This window comes from Taurulus bubalis, assembly GCF_910589615.1.
Source record: "Taurulus bubalis genome assembly, chromosome: 20".
Taxonomy (NCBI): Eukaryota; Metazoa; Chordata; class Actinopteri; order Perciformes; family Cottidae; genus Taurulus; species Taurulus bubalis.
Window position 1 is genome coordinate 11174096 of NC_136608.1, and position 17508 is coordinate 11191603.

The 17508-nt window shown below is 40.9% G+C and overlaps 1 protein-coding gene across 1 annotated transcript in view; it reads left to right on the forward strand.

The window, feature by feature from the left end:
• lrguk (leucine-rich repeats and guanylate kinase domain containing) overlaps positions 1–9109 on the forward strand; it is a gene marked incomplete at both ends in the record, with an annotated part of 13271 nt that extends 4162 nt beyond the window's left edge. The window contains 13 exons of the mRNA XM_079236099.1: positions 21–101; positions 322–408; positions 582–688; positions 1242–1361; positions 2346–2442; positions 4102–4215; positions 5034–5235; positions 5936–6052; positions 6336–6490; positions 6819–6907; positions 7236–7298; positions 8513–8631; positions 8895–9109. Of these exons, the coding sequence (XP_079092225.1) occupies positions 21–101; positions 322–408; positions 582–688; positions 1242–1361; positions 2346–2442; positions 4102–4215; positions 5034–5235; positions 5936–6052; positions 6336–6490; positions 6819–6907; positions 7236–7298; positions 8513–8631; positions 8895–9109 (1566 nt within the window). The remainder of the gene's footprint in view (positions 1–20; positions 102–321; positions 409–581; positions 689–1241; positions 1362–2345; positions 2443–4101; positions 4216–5033; positions 5236–5935; positions 6053–6335; positions 6491–6818; positions 6908–7235; positions 7299–8512; positions 8632–8894) is intronic.
• Positions 9110–17508: the final 8399 nt, after the last annotated feature.

The window sequence follows — 17508 nt, forward strand, 5'->3', positions numbered from 1 at the left end:
CATTTGTGGTTTTGTTTCAGATCAGTGAAATTCAGGAGTGCAAACACGTTCATGATCTTTTCCTGTTGAGGGACCTCAACCTGCTGAGAAACCCTGTTCAGGTAACCCAACCCTTCATTGGCCACATGGCTCTATGAGAATATGTATTCAATGTGTGGAGATATATTGTGTATGAAAGGTCTGCATCTAGTCCTCATGACGTCTGTACCCAGCCTGGAAGCACTCAAGGCTCTAGATGACTTCCATCTGTGTAGGTGTGTTAAAGTTGGTGAAAGACTTTATGTGTTTTTGTAATAAATGCCATGTGAATGTTACTGGTAGGAGCAACTCGATTACAGATTGGCAGTCATCTTCCTACTTCAACACCTGTCTGTGCTGGACCAAGAGAAAGTCACTGCTGAAGAAAAGGTATGAATAAACCAAATACTTTTTCATTTCATAACCAGAGGAATTGTTCCAATTTAACAGCACAAACACAATATATCAACACGCTTGACCTCCATGTTAAATCAGGGATACTACCATTTTTTTAAAGCCAGAAAGAATTCCACCAACCTAATTCACTTTTATATTTTGCATAGGTGTCATCAGTAAACAAGTATGACCCTCCTTTGGATGTGGTGGCAGCCATGGATCACATGACCCACCTGGTGTATCATCTGATGCAGCCTCAGGTGCTCTATGACAGGTTAGTGCAAGTTTACAATATTGTTTAAAATCCTAACCTCTGAATAGTCCTCTGCCTTCTTCAGCGTAAAGCTTAAGATAAAACCACTGAGTGGATTGAGTTAATATAATGTGAACTATGTATTTTCTTTAATGAAAGGAACAAAAGGATAAAACAAAAATGTTTACAGAGGTGAATATGAAGGTTTACAATCGCATTGTAATACTCATAATCACCTTCTCAAGTCAACGGTCAAAAACGCTGTTTTCAAACACGTGCAGTAATTTAGTTGCAGTGTTTCTGATGCTCATATTATGTACTCCCTTAAAGGAAAAAAAATATGTTTTAGCATCAGCACTTTTTTGAGAACATCCATCGTCAGCAAATAACAATCTGCAGCTACAGTCAATTTACCATTCTCCTGTGCTTCCTAGACGGAGCACATCCATATAGCCCACAAGGCTCCCGCTTGTATTGACTGGAGGAGTGGCTCTCACGACCAGAGAAGCTTGTGCACCATCTTCATGGTTTAATGTACCTGTGTGCGTGTGCGTGTGCGTGTGTGTCCAAGCAGTACTATGCCCAGTGCAGACTCTCCATATCCTATGCTGGTTCTGACCGGTCCTCAAGGCTGTGGGAAGAGAGATCTGGCTCACAGACTGTGTCAGGAGTTGAGCGAATACTTTGCCTACGGGTCAGTCCCAAACTTTCTGTACACATATCACCTGTCATATACTTAATAGCATCTGACTGCTACTAAAATACATGCTGTGGAATCGACTGAAAATCCATATACGGTAATAGTTATTAAATGTTGAAATAATTGATTTGGTCTAGCTTGGGGAAAATAAGAAAGGTTTCCTTTTCGGGGACATTAAAGTTTTCAGAAGAAATCTACTCTCAAGATACTGTTGGTAATAGCATTAGCGTACAAGCAAACAATTACTTGTATCAGTTTTCTCTTATGTATTTTCTACTTACTACAGCTGCTAATCATATTTACCATAGAGTTGAGTCTGGTGAACTAAAGCAATGAGCTGAAAGCTGCACATTGAACTTTGATTCTCAGTGGGACTTACTTACGAGCAACCCTTCCCGTCTTAGTACAAATAAATGGGTTATTAAACATCTGCTCCCACAGAAATTAAACAATAGGTCAGATATTATGAAATATTCTTAATAAATTGTTGTAATCATTTCTCCTGTCCATACTGTTTGAAAGCAATTCTCTATAGCACAACTACACTGTAAGAAATAAGGGACACAATTTAAAGTCCTTTTTCTTGGCCAAAATGTCTTCTTCAGTTCAGCAAAAGCTCACATGAGACTTCTGCAGTCTGAGCAGCATGACGCCTCGAATAAGCTTTCGCTGAACTTCCGAATACATTTTTGCACAGAATGAGTCCTGCAGATTCCATCCCACCCTTCTTACTGTATGGAGAGAAGGCATATATTCATTTCCCAATAACTCTTTCAACATACTAGCCTAACCTTAAAATGTAGGGGCAAAACAATGCAGGGGGATGCAAGTCAGACCAATATCTTCAGGTTTTTGTGTCTGATGCTTTACTCTGCTTGATTCACTCTTCTCTTACGTGGTTCAGGTCTGAGATTTTTCAAATAAATGATTTGGCTGGATATGTTCTATGAAATCTGTGTTTCTCTCCTGTTTCCACAGAACCTGCCACACCACTAGGGGGCCATACCTCGAAGAGGAGAATGGAATTGATTATCATTTCGTCAGTGAAGAAGATTTTCAGAACATGATTCAGATGGTGCGTGAGCTTATCGTTACGCTTCTTTGTACATCACAGACCCTGGGAGTGACCACATGAGAACAAAATACAGCTTTCATGGTTATTTTGAACTCCAAATAATTGTTTGCAGTCAGTGTCGTAAGTCATGCAAACAGAGTATTACTCACCACAAGCTAATTAAATGTACTCTGGGTTTTGAAAAGCTTGAGTCACAAAACTCTGTCAGCAAGGTTCACATTTAATTAACTCACAATGAGTTGAGTAGTAATGAGTTGAGTAGTTGAGATAATTAGTTTTACTTGGCTAATATTTCAATGAGCAGAGATACACTTATTTGATTTGCTATAGTAATTGCATTTTTCTTAAGGATGACTTACCACAGCATCTCCGACAACATTTCCTTGCGAGTGATGATTATTACTCTGAGATAACTGACAAGAACACAGAGAGCTAATGGATTTATCAATATACAGACCTTGATTGAAATTACATAATACACACCTCTTGGCAACTGCCAAGGGCTGATTTTCTATACACGATTAATTTCTATTTTTATTATTTAACAGCAACCGAATCTGATTCATTACACCAGCTTTTCTTCTTAGAGTCAGAAAAAAATGGGTGCTGAGGTATTGGACACATTTGTTTTAAATCGTGTCCATCTTGTCAAGCTGGCAGTTATGTAAGAGTGGTGGGGGATGATGGATAGAGGTCTGGGTCATGTAATGATTTACACAGCGATGGCTTTCACGCTGGAATTGATTCCTTTTGTGTACTCCAACAGAAGTGGATCAGCTTAACTTTACAGTCCGTCACTCCCTCTTACTGATTTGTCCATTCTTCTCCTTCACCTTCCATCCTTGGTTCTCCTGTTGTCAGCTACTTGGTTTATTGCTGTCCTGTCCTCCCTTTCTTATCACGCTCTCAGCTTTCATGTGTCAGCTGCCCCCTTCTTCGTCACTGCTTTTTTTTTTTTACCCTCACATGTGCTTTCAGTAACTGTGCAATCATAACCTCTTGATCCCACTTCTTGTGGCTGTTCAAAATTAATCCCAGTCAATCAGCAGTCCTCTGCACTCATTATGGTCCTTACATTGATGTAAACACAAGGAGCACCTGCTGCTACCGGCTCCACATGTGGACATTTGATTGACAGGCCAGTTTCAACATTGATTCTGTTGGTCTCTGTGCTCTCTTATTGCTAAGATTTAAAATGTAACAAACAGCAGTCATTTTTTAATTACTAAATAATAGTAATATAATTGATACAAGATGACTTTTCCTTGGGAATAATGTCTGAAATCCCTTTAGCTACCACAAACCAAAGAAATAATTACATGTTTTAGAGATTTTAGTGTCATAAATTATGCTGTTCAAATAAAACTGCCCAAAAAGCAGGCCGACAAAAGGTCAGGGGACATGTGTGAGAAGTAACAAATAGATAGTTTTCCTCTGACCACCAGGCCAAAGGTTCAGTTCACAGGTGGGCAAATGAGTTCAGGTTGTTACTCTTGACAGAACATGCCGGGGTTGTGTTTGCATGTCAAACATTATGTCTGCTTTAGGAGTTAAATGAAGCTCATAACTATGGTAACCATGATGAATGATGGGGCAATAAAGTGGTGCACTAAAATGTTCTCTCATTCTTTCCCTTCATCACTGGAAATTGCCTTGTAGGGTAAATTCATCCAGACCATGCAGTACGGGGGTCACAGCTACGGTCTGACCAGAGATGCCATCGAGGATGTAGCCAAAGAAGGACTAGCCTGCTGTGTGCATATGGAGCTGGAGGTGCGTATGTACACCTCGTGTCTGAGAGTACATCAAGCAGATTAATACCAAATGTGGTCAATAAGGCCAGTTGAGTGACAGACGTAAGCGATTTAGAATCTAGCAGCAACATAGAATTATTAAAGGGTCCTACGGTTATACATTTATTACATTTGGAAAAAAAATTACAATATGGAAAAGGATTTGAATAATATAATTCAAAATTGCAAAGGAAGTGCCCTCAGTAGAGTGCAGATCTCCACCAGGTTTGTCTTCATCTCACCTACCAAACAAAGAGTTTGAATTGCAGTTGAATAGCAGCAAAGTTAACAGAAACATGGTTTTATTCATCTGGTATCTTGCCTAACGTTAGTGGATCAAAAGATATTGAGTATGCAATTAACTGGCAGATGCTCCGGTTCAGAATTAGACAACATTTTTCTTTGGATGTCAGTTGTTAAGCAGCAACAAAGTCCAAATTGTGGCCTGCAACCGACTAAGTAAGGCTTGTTTTTATAGTCGAAAAGGCCTTTTTGCTACTGAAGCAGTGGTTGATGATTTACGGCCCCACTGGCCGGTGAAGATGAGCGAGGAGTCAGCAGTCAATGACAGTATTAAACAGTCAATTAAATGTGTTTTTCAAAAAATTTGAATCACTCTAACCTTGAGCATACAGCCATAAAAGAGCACATAAAAAAATATGCTGATGGGGTCAGTAGTACGCAAGATTATTCGTGGACAGTCGGAAACACACACTGGACCAGACCTATGATCTCCCCACAGGCCTACGCCTGCCGAATACCAATCCTTCACTGCAAACTGTTTGTCCATCCTCTCAGGGTGTGCTCAGTCTGAAGAACAGCTACTTTGAGCCGCGATACATCCTGCTCATCCCCACCCAGGTTGAGAAATATATAGGCCACATGAAAAGCCGTGGTCTTTATACCCCGGCACAGATTGACGTGGCAATGTCACGCGTAGAACTCTACGGCAACACCAACAGGCAGCGACTGGGATTCTTCGATAATGTCATCCCCTGTGGTATGGCAAAGCAGCACTTTTTCTTTATTGTGAATGTATTTATTAACGTTATTTGATGCTGTACTTGTGTATTTAAGTGGGCATTGCAGAGGATAATAATGGTCATTATATATAATCTAGTGGTTAATCAGATCCATGGTATTATTCAGTGAATGAAAGTTTAAATATAGTACAAAGTGTAATTATACATGTTCTCAATTCATTTTTAACAAGCTAAGAAAACAAAGAAAGAAAGCTGGAAGTCTTTGCTGTGCTTGTTCTGTTCCCTGGCAGTGTGTCATTGTAGAGCCTAAAAAAAACGCCCTGCCTCACTCTGGCTGAGAGCAGTCCAAGTGTCATTGGTACAGCCTCGGATAAATTAACACACATCACTAAAAATCCATGCACTACACTTTCAATCCAATTACCACATGTATTAAGGGCACGTAGCCGCAGAATAGCTGTGTTTATCATTCCCTCATGAAGGCACTTAGACATGTTAGCTGTTTTCTTAATGAGACGAACATACAGAGAGTACGGACCCTCATCACTTTTATGCACTGATAGCTACTGCCTCATTACGCTAAGGTCATCATCCCCATCTCTTTGATTCATTACTGTTTGATGGGAGATGCATTGGCTCTGTTCACAACCATATTTTTTGGGGTTCGCGCTGGATGTGTGTGTGTGTGTGTGCGTGCGCACTTGGATGTGTGAGTAGACGACTGGGAGGAAGCCTATCACACGCTGAAGCAGATAGTGAAGGAGTACCTGTTGGTAGAGGAGCAGGAAGAAGGAGAAAACAACAACAGAGGCTCCCCTGACAACACCTCCACTGGTGTGTATTTGTTTGTTCGTTCGTTCAGATCATCATTAGCAGACTCAACGGTCAGGGTACTAATTTTTTTGTTGCAATGTCACTGGCAGTAAAGTGCAGTCAAGGGTGCCTTGCACAGTTTTATTTAAAGGGGCAATTCCCTTTTTTTTTATGTCAAAGTCAATTTACTAGTGACAGGATGCATTACCCAGCCTGTTTAAAACAGATGTATAATGTCTTCATCCAACCAATAACCATCCTATGCACTATTACACACTATTGCTACGGTCTCTTTCTCTCTCAGGTCACGAGCCACTGTCGCCACCTCTGTCGAGGTCGAGGTCGGGATCAGGAACACTCACGGCTCACTCTGCCACAGCGCTTGACCCCTCAGATCTGTCTTACAGAAACTACTTCAACAAGATCCAGGCCGTGCTCAGCCCTGAGAAGAGCACCGCTGTGAGTTACAATATGTCTGATGTAAACTTTATTGTTCACGAAGACTGTAAGTGAATGTTCAGCAGACGACTACACTGCAACACACCTACAGGGAAAATATCATTAATCTTCTAACAGGATGCTTTCCCCTCCTTATTTCCATGCATCATCACTCCCCCATCCCACTTTCCTCCCCTTTTCCCCGCTTCTCCTTTCCCCTTTAATCGCCCTCCACTTCAACTCCTGTTTCTCACCTGCGGTCGCGCTCCATCTCCCCTACCTCTCACCTTCATGTTTCTCCTCAACTCCTCCTCCTCCTCCTCCTCCTCTCTGTCTCTCTCCTCTGCAGGAGCTAGCTTCCATCAGGAGGCGTGAGCAGCTGGTGAGAGAGGCCATTGTGGGGAAGAGTCTCGGGATCTACAGCCAGCTCTTCAAAAGGTTCATTATTAGTAGCGCGCTCTCCACTGCACTCCGGTGCTTAATTTCAAGCGGGCACTCTCAGCTGGGCCAAATTGGTTTAATTTGTCCACTTGTCCTGACTGCGTTTTGATGGTTTGTTTTGGGGTTGTTTGACCTTGAAGGTGAATTGGCAGGTGGCCACATCATTTGAAACTGAGTGTTTGTTAATGATGGGCCTGTGTAGTGGCACTAAAATATACCTGTCACCACTTGTGAAATCTGAATGAAAAGACCTGAATGTGAAATTGATTTTTCCACATGCTTGAGAAGAATTATTGAATTTACTCTTAATTTCTGTTCACCACAGCTCTGCTCAAACAGCACCATCGTCACTGCAGAATCCAGATACCCATTTTTGTGAGGACAGCAGGTAAGAGTGCACATACACTGAAAACAACACAGTATACACTTATAAGTGCTCACACATACTACCAATGCATTTAAAGGTAAGGCCAGATGTGACTGTATGATAATAACAGATGGAGACACATTACTTCAAAGTTGTAGGACATTTCACTCTTTATGGTTTCTAAATTCTAAATAATAGCTCTTTGATTCATGGTGATGGAGAATACAGAAGAAGTCTTGTGGTTTCATGAAAATCAACAATGTGGAGCCCAGGCCTGTTTTTAAACAACATATGTTCACTTGTATAGAGCTCATTCTTCTGGTGCCAGCCATGTGGGGACAAATCTAAACACACATGCACAGACACACACTACCTCACAAATACATACTTTAAAATCTTCTGGTGCTTTTTGACTCCAAAACGTGTACATTAAAAAACTCACTGTGTGCATGTTGTGCATGTAACAGAACAAACAGCTTTTCCACTCTTTTCTAATTAGAACCAATTTCTTTCAAAAGAAGACAATTAAGTACATATTCAGTCAAAATCAATTGCTTTCCCTTGGGGTATATTTTCTCAGAAGGTGATTTTCGTCAAACTGAAAATCGACAAGTTCTGTCATAGCGGTCTGAGCGATACATGCCTGCAGTATGTGCCGTTTGCATTACTCAGCCCTTCAGTATTTCCTTTGGAAGATTCCAGACATCTGTCTACTTGTTGGCAATGCTTTAAATAAGAATGTGTTTCTACTTGTGTGTCTCTCTCACATATAGTAACAGAGGATCCTTTCCTATTTCTTAGATTTTCTTTACATCTATAGTCTTGCAGGTGGGTTTGTGTGTGTGTACGCATCTAGAGTCAAAAGCTAGTCGATATCCCAGAATTCAATGACAAAAATCTTTACCTACCAGAAATAATCTTTAGTACCAGAAATAATCCTTCCAAAATGAATGTGGCATTACTGATTTGTGGTATCCTGTCAAAAGTTCGATCAATATCTCTAGCTATGGAGATCCTGCTTGGTGTTATCAGCACGATGGGAACATTTCCAAAAGACATTCTGCTAAAAATATCTCACTCTATTTTTAGTGTTTTTCTCACTTTTGTCTCAGGTCTCTTTGTTTAACTCCATACATAACACCTCTCGCTCCATGAACTTCATCCTCCCCTTTCCTCTCCTTGTCGGTCTCTTTTCTCCCTCACCCTCCGGGGTTTGTCTTTTCCTCCACAAGCAGCTCGGATGAGTCTCGTGCCAGTTCAGCGCTGACTGTGCCCAGTTCAGCCGGGGGCTTTTCTGGTTCAGTGCAGCCGCTAGATATGTCTGTCCTGGGACACACCTTGGAAACACTCAAAGGTTATTATTGTTTTTTTGTTTTGTTTTTGTCATTTTAGGGCATTTCTGTTGTTATAAATAGATAGCCAAGAGAGGAGAGATTTATGGATGGCTAGAGTCCAGGGAAAAAGACAATTCAGTTTGTTTTGACTTTTTTAACACACAATATTTGTCTTTTGTTATTCATTTTATAGTTTATAACTGTATATAAATTATCAAAACAGTACATCTGATTCTAAGATAAGTAAAATAGTAAAATATGATAATTTCATACCTCATGTCAGGTGAAACTCCTGAAGCCCCGCATCCAGACACAGACCTGCTGGCTGCGGCCGTGTCTCCCTCCTCTGATAGACGTCCTGGATCCAACGTCAAGCCCATCCTGCCTCCAATCCCTTCTGGACGTAAGACCCCTGCATCACCCAGCCCAGCTCCTTCACCCAGACCCATCCCGAACACGGCCGTCGAAGAGGGAGGAGATGTAGACGGGGAGGCATAGCTTCAAAAAGCTTCAGAAGTCAATCAATTAGTAAAAGTATAAAAGTGCATTACTTAAAATATAAGGTTAGTCGGTTAAATTATAAGAACATCAAAAGCCTGTGCCTTCAAAAGTTTAAAGTCAACCGCAAAACACACGTGTGTTGCTCTCTAACCACAAATTACTCAGAGTGTGACGTGATGAAGCCAAGCCAAACACTTGAGGTCGGACTTCACTCGTCTTCTCCTGTGAAATGTTGCTCGTGCCACAGCACGCCTGGATCTTTTGCGCTTGCTATATGATTTATACATGATAAGTGATGGTGTTAATGACCATATATACTCTATATAAGGAGACAACAGTATAATTATAGGCAAAGTTGTGTTTTTCCTCTTTGTAGAATTACTGGTGTACTGGCCTGAAGGTGTTGTGTTGACATATGTTGTTATTGAAGCTCCCACACAGATTGACGTCTTGATGTCTTTCAGTCATGAGGAATACAGTAGTGTGTTCAAGAAAATTGTTGTTTTTCTCTATTCATATTAATGTGTTCTTATTGACTAAAGGTAGTATCTGTTCATCTTGGAAAAGTTTATATCTGCAAAATATGTGGCATCATATCATGTTTTATGAATGTGGCATTCATTTTCCTGACAGTGAAGTGGCATTATATTTCCTACTGTTCAGTAATCTCATCAAATAGGATTTACCATTGACACCCAGATGCTGATCTTTTATATGCAGCATGGAGCTGTTGTCAATGGATGATAAATACATCATTAATCTTTATCTCTTCTGATGGGATTATTTATTCAGCTGGAAATGCATTCATTTGGAAGTTGTTGACAGGTATTAAACAGTGAGCCATCACAAACAACTCTGTGTGTTTGTGTCAGTTTGTGTGTGTGTGGCTGCACATAGCCATGCACACAGCCATACTTACTTGTGCACCTGTGTGTGTCTGTGAATTTTTCATTCATTGTAAATGAAAATTGTCATCTGTCACAGATGTATGCATTGTTTATTTAACTGGTGCCTCAGCCAGCGTGCTTGTGGGTGCATGTGAGCATGCACATACAGTGTGCATGTCTATGCAGAGACTCTGCACACACGCTAAACACACCTGGCCATCCATCACTGTCTAGCTTCCTCTCAGGCAGCAGATGTTGCAACCCCGTCATAATTCTTTGGGAGTTTGAAACCAGACAGTGTCTTTAGGGCCCCTGGGGTGTAACCTACTTCCACTGCAGTCTGCACCACTGCTTATCATGGACAAACATGTTGTCTTCCTGTGCATTAGCATAAGTGGATGCAGCTATGTGCATGATAAAGTTTGCAAAAGCCTTCAAGCCAAAAGAGACATACGACGTGAGGAGCAGATGTGTGAATGGGAAGTTTGCCTCTTGTCATTGTGGACGTGTGATCATATTTACCCTGCAATGATCGACACTTAATGCATGCCTTTGCCTCTGCTTATATCTATTTTTCATGCATCTGCATCTGTTACTGTCTCTCTGTCTCTCTTGTGCCTTCCTGTCTGCTGTGTTAGATTGCATGGCAGCAGCTATAGCCTATTAGTTCACAACTGTTTAACAAGATAAAAACAAAATATCGTAAATCTCATGCGTATCATATTTCGTGGCTTCCGATAAAAGTCATGTAGCCTTTGCATTAAATGTACAGTTAGGTTATCTGTTATAGCAGCAGCTGTATCTCTCTCTCTCTCTTTCTCTGCTGGTTTCTATAAATCATAAACCATAATGTAATTCAACACATCGTCCGTACAGTAAGTTTAAACATCGTACCGTATGCGTGTAAAACGCACCACTCGTCTTCCCCTGCTTCACCAGCTGTTGCAAAATAAACGTGTCACACACTTTCATCTTGTCATAAATCCTCAAGACAGCAACACTCCACCAAAGAGAAAAGGAGGGCACATTCTCAGGGAGAAACAAAGACTTGCTTGCCTGCAGGAAGGAGTTGTTATGGGAGAGATATGCAGAAGCACATTATCAGTTTTCACAAAGCTAAGGGGTGGCTGATGTTATGAATAATTTTGTCATGATATTTGCAAGACTTGAGCGACAGGAGGAAAGATAATTAATCTGTATTTTCATTCCTGAGAGGATGTTGCACAAAATAACAGCAATCTGAAACATTACTAAATCAATTTCTAGTAATGCACTCTGGTCTTGAGTAGTTATATTCATGTGCGAATCATTAGACGACAAAAATAACATTGCAAGACGCAGACACTTTTTTGCCCTTGTATGAAATGTATGTCTTTAAAATGTATCCGACTCTTTGAACTGTCTCATAATGTTTGATTTGACTAAACTAAAGTAAACCAAACCATACTACTGTATATGGTACTACTTTAAGCTGCACTTTACTATATGGTACAGTACAAATTATACTATACCATACTTAATTATACTTTGCCATACACTATGATAAACTGTTAATGTGCACGTCTTTCAAAGGTAATCTCTGGAAATGTTCCTTGTTTGCACTGTAGGGAATGGCCTTCTTTCGACAGCTAATGTATTCAGTCATGTTCAGCAGTCAGCTTCAGTTTAATAAAACGATACTCTTACATTGCCAAAGCTATTTCCACACTCAATTTCACTGTGCTAACACAGGATAAAACTCTGGCTGAACCTGCTGTCATTCTGAGATAGTTGGGGGAAAAAAAACTATCTGGGCTGTTTGAATTTATTTTTTAAACCAATCAGAATTTGACAATGGTGGATCCAAACTGTGTGCTCCAAAAACACCCCTGTGTTTAGACAGAGTACCTGTGTTCACAGGTACTCTGTCTAAACACAGGGGTGTTTTTGGAGGACAAACAGAGACTTACTTTGGCCAATTTGACAAGGATCCTTCTCACCTGTTCCTACTCTCTTTTTCAGATCCCAGACCTTCTGACCAGGTGGATGTAAATATCGTGGAGCCTTATGAGCTGCCATTTTATTTCAGCTTTAAATTATACCCCTGCTTTTACAGCGACCGTGATTTGTTATTAGATACAGGTTCAGCAATTACTTCTAGTTCCCTTCACTGTGGGTTTACCTTTTAAAATGATGGGAGGAGGGAGAGAGGGAGGGTTATGAGGCCGAGAATGGACTGTGAAAATAGTCTGTGAAAGTACAATAATATGTTACAGGTGCTGCTGTAAACGTAGTAACTGGGCTTTGCACATGTGGAGTGCAGTTTGAGGGAGGAGAAGGGACATGCCTACTCATTTCAAGCTCTAACATACACATCCTTCCTCCACAGATGAAATTATATTGTCTTCCATCTTTGATGATCCCTGGTGCTCTTAACAACCGTCTTTGGATGTCTCTGTGTCTTCATTTAAAATCCCTGTGTTCTCTATGTGTGGAAAGCAAAAACAACAGTGAATCAATACACATTGATGATTGGCGTCATTTCTAAGCTTGCATCAGTAACTCTGTATGCAGATGATGCCTTGGCGATTGCTTGAACAGAAGGATTGATTAGGTAGAGGACAAAAAGAGCAAAGAGGTCCCAGGTGATTTGGGTTTGTGCTGAACCTGCTGTTTTGATTACTGGACATTTGCTGGAAGTCTGTTGGAGCAGCATGGGTGACTAACTGTAGCACTGACCTTCGTGTCCTGGGCTCTCCACCTTCAACTTCATCCCTCTACTGCATTCTTTCTGTGGCTCTCTCACAGTGGTGGAATGTCAAAGTACATTTACTCAAATACTGTAAATGCATTTGTAAGCTGCTTTTACTTTACTTTAATATTTCCTACTTCTACTTCTGCATTTCATAATAAAACTGTATCCGTTGCTAAGACCTTCATACTCCATAACATATGGCTTTAGTTACTTGCATTAGAAGTGCCATTTTACATAGAAACACATCAGTTTGTAAAATGTTTTCGGTTAGAATCAGCTCCCCTTCCAACATGTATATGCTGATTACTTGTTAATTCATCAGTTATAACAAATAATAAGATATGTCTCATAACATTACACACAACAGCTGATCATTTTGCTGATGATATGTCTATACTTTAATTAAAACAAGCAGTGTTCATGGCGTAGTTATTAGCCCAGTACAAATGAGATAATCAGGTTGTATCTGTCCCCTTTTATAACCAACCAAAAGAACACTTTATTTAGGCCTTGACTTGAAGTGTTTGTCTTTCCTTGAAAAAATATTTCCTTTCAGTATGTGTCATCCACCATAAACATAATTATGCTTCACCTCGTGGGTACCGATCGGAAGCTGTTGCCGAAGGCAAAGACTTCGCTATTTCTACAAAAACACTCCGGATTTATCTCTGCAACCTTTCTCCCTCCGTGCTTGTGTAGAGGATGTTGGAATAGGTCAGGGTGGTGATATAATGAAAGCTTAAATAACACGCGCACACACAACACACACCTCTGCATTAACTCTGCCGCATGATGTGGAGCCACACTCAGTAACTATGGCAACGGCACACTGCACTGCACCTCCCTATATATGTGTGTGTGTGTGTGTGTATAACTCCTCACTGTGTTCCCTGCGGACAGATTAATTCCCTGCCAGATTCATTCCCTGTCAACTTGCTGAAACAAAAAGTTTCTGTTTTAATTAGTTCGGTGCAGTGTCTCGCTTCATCTATCTATCTGTATAGTGTCTCTCTCACTTTGACTGACTCTCTCGCCCCTCCTTCACTCTTCCTCTTGCTCTCTAGTGTAATTAAAGACAGTCAGCGTGGATAATAGAACCGTAATAGTGTGTAATTGCAATAATCAATACACAGTGCATACTAAAGAACTTGCCATTCATCAATATACAGAGAGGCAGGTGGCACAGTGCAAACGCATACTTGGCCCTCAGTCATTTATTTATGCTGTAATTGGTCATGTTGTGTTTGTGTTAAAACTTTTGGTTTTGGTACAGCATGCTGGGTAATTCCAATACAGCAGTGTCAGTATCTAACACAGCAGACTTAACACAAAGGACACAATTAACAGTATTTTAAGATAATACAAAGGTTTTAAGTGCAGGGGATCCTTCAGGGTTAGAAGCTTCGTAGCTTAGCTTAGCATAAAGACAGTGGAAACTGCTAGCCTGGCTCTGTCCAACTGGATTTAACTAATTAGTTAATTGTGTTAATTAGTGAGCTTTAGAGGTGCTGGTAAGCAGATTTAGTCACGGATAGATAGAGAGCAGAATAGCAGTTTCCACCAGTTTTCAGTGTGAACATCTCGTCAACATGGGAGATGCTAATACTTTATATAATCAAAATAAATCAAATAAATTGTTTTTATTAACTTTAAAATACTGTATGTGTTGGATATTGTTTTTTAAATATGTACTAACTATTTGGGATTCCTTCTTTCCAGACATTAACCAATAATTCATCTTTTAATGTACTTTAATTATTCCGATCATCTGACACCATGTCATTGTTGCTAATGAATTTACTCTGTGATTTACTACATCAAATACACTGCGCACAGTTGGGGAAAAAACTTTCCAGACTGTTTCTTACATAATGACCCAAACTAAGTTGCACAATTGCATAACAGAGGATTTGTTTGGCTGTTAGCGAGTTCATACATTAGAAGTGACAAGCAAGCACAGCAATAATGCCCAAAAAGTCCCCCCCCCCACACACACACACACACACACACACACACACACACACAAAGACACATATTTATATGCATTCATCTTTCTCAGGCCTCTCATGCCACATCTGGCTGGCCCCCTCAGGCTGTCGGTCAAGTGGTGGGAGATCTCAGTCATTGGAGGAGGTGGACATGCCCAGACAAATACCCTCACTGGAACAATACTGCCCCCTCCAGGGTGGGCTGACCTCACATGGAAGCCAAGGGAATGGCAGCCTTAGGGGCGCAGGGCTACAGCTCGGCTCAGGAGGGGGAGGAAGAGGTGATAGTTTAACTTGTGGATTTCCAGTCAGGTGGGATTTCACAGTCTGTGTGTGAAAGTGTGTGTGGATGTGTACACTTTTTTGATCTTTTCTTTGATTTTTTTTTATGGGTCTTGACCTTTGAGCGTACTTTTAAACCTTTGCTTTAAGGTCTGCTCTCCAAAGCATGACGACAGCAGTTTTCATATACCTCCACACCCGTCGCCATCCCGCTCTTTTTCTATTACCCGGTCATATTTCTGACTGTCTTACCTCTTTTCTCTCCATCTCCATGTGTTTCTCTCTTTCTGCAGATGTTTTTCTCCTCAGTCTGCTGCTCCTTCTCCTCTTCATGTCTCCATCCCCTCATCTCTCTGTTTCCCACTCTTTCATCTCCTGTGAGAAGTGCTGAATCATAAAGGCATAGCAAGAAAGGCTAGACTGTGCCACAGACCGCACCATGTGTTAGCCATAAACATGTTTCGGTCATTCTTTCTTTTCTTCTACCATTAACTCTCTTTTTAGGATTGTATTAGGGTTAGTATTTCATGCTGTCAATCAGAAATCATTACTTTTCAGCTATTTTCCTCAGGCCCCCTCGAGTTGTTACTCCAGCCTCTCTGTGCTATTCTCATTACCCTCTCCTCCTCCTCTGTCATTGTATCTTCTGCTTTTACCGCCTCTTCCCAGCCTCTCACTTACCAAAAGTTGTTGCCTTGTTACACTCACAGTCCACTTCTCATGAATTTGAGTGGTCTACTGAATATTTTTTCTTCATAGGAAGAGCCTCTGACTATGCACCAAATTACTGTCCACCCCAACTGTTCCATGCATATGAAATTACACCAAAGAGGGACATTTCAAAGGGCACATGATGGGGGAGAAGAGTCAAAATAGACAGCAGAAGGAGGAGAGACAAAGGTGTATTATGAGGACAAAGGTTTTGTGACAGTTGAGAAAACCCCAAGGTGTCTCCCTTTGAAATCCTTCCCCCCACCATATGCTCAAGCTCTAATATATTTGTCATATATTTGCTCCTGGACAGTCAGAGTTTGTGGAGTTCAGTGAGCAGGGTTTGATGTAGCAACAGCCTGCGTCGATGGATGAGAGAGGGCATGGGTGCTTTTGTTTATCTTTATTTTGTTCCCATAAAATCTGAACATTGTAAAGGTCAGTAAATGGCAACCCTAGTGCAGTTAATGAAAACCCACGCCAGGTCGTAGATAATGTTAGGAATTATGCATTTTTCTACGTTGTTGAACCAAATTTACCTCTGCAGGTGTCTGTTGGCTGTCATGTTTATATGCTAAAAAAACTACTTTCCTGAATTTATTCTATGAATACTTTTGTAAATTGTACATACCGTAGATTTCATAGCGGCAGTCTCCCCCCTCAGGGCCATTTTCCATTCCATTGAGTACTGCCACAGAGCTCCAATGACCTGCTCTCAGCAGACTTGTCTATGCTTGTGTGTGTGTGTGTGTGTCATCTCTCAGCCGTGGCCAACATGCAATATTGTAAAACACGTGAAGACGCATTCCACGGAGCCTGACTGATGGACAGAGTGCATTTATATACTTCAGATTTGAGCTCATATCCTGGTTAGGTTCAAAGTCGGGACCGGCTGAAGGCATATCAAGCTCTCACCCATGAAGCAACATAGGATTCTGAATATCATATACTCATGTTTATCTTATTCAACAAATCCAATGAAAAGACAATAACAAATGGTGAATGTATCCTACCAATAAGTATTGCTTGTGTAGCCAGTGCAATATAATGGCAACAGTGACGAGGCAGACAGCGATCACCTTTGGGGAATGGGAGGTTGGGCATTGCGCTTCCACGACGAAGACGTGGGTCGGGACGGCATCATCAGCGTTAACCACCTATGAGCGCAATGCATTAGCCACCGGTGGGAGACGGAGAGACTCACGTGTGACTTCATTCTCAGCTCAGGTAGACATTACTCTACTATGTATTTACATTGCAAATAGTTGTTTGCTGCTATATTAATGCTCTAAAATGTATAATTTAGCACCTTTATGCCAGCAATGGGCTTGGGCTGGAAAGTCACATGGCAGTGAAGACATGACCACTAACATGTCTTTTTATGGGATTCGTTGATAGAAACATTCATCCAAAGTTACATTTTGTCATTCATCGTAAAATTGTTCTATTGCAGGTCTAATGGGACTATACTGCATACCTGAGTAAACTCTGTTACTGTCCTTCACAGTCCTGCTCTGTGAACTCAGTTAAATCCAGTTCTGCTCTGCTCACCAAAGCTGGATTAGGTTTAGCAGAGCATAAAAAGCACAGAATCATAAGTCTTGCAGCAAACTCCTTCAACAAGATAACCTTTTTTACTGAACTGTCTTTGGTTTCAATAAATGTTATGTGTTTTTTTTTTTTTACAAAGGATCAGTGCATATATTCAACCTCTGGATTAGCTGGGCGGCTCACAAGTATACAGCAATATGTGAGTTGTTTAATATACAGAACTAAATTTGTGCTTAACTGTGT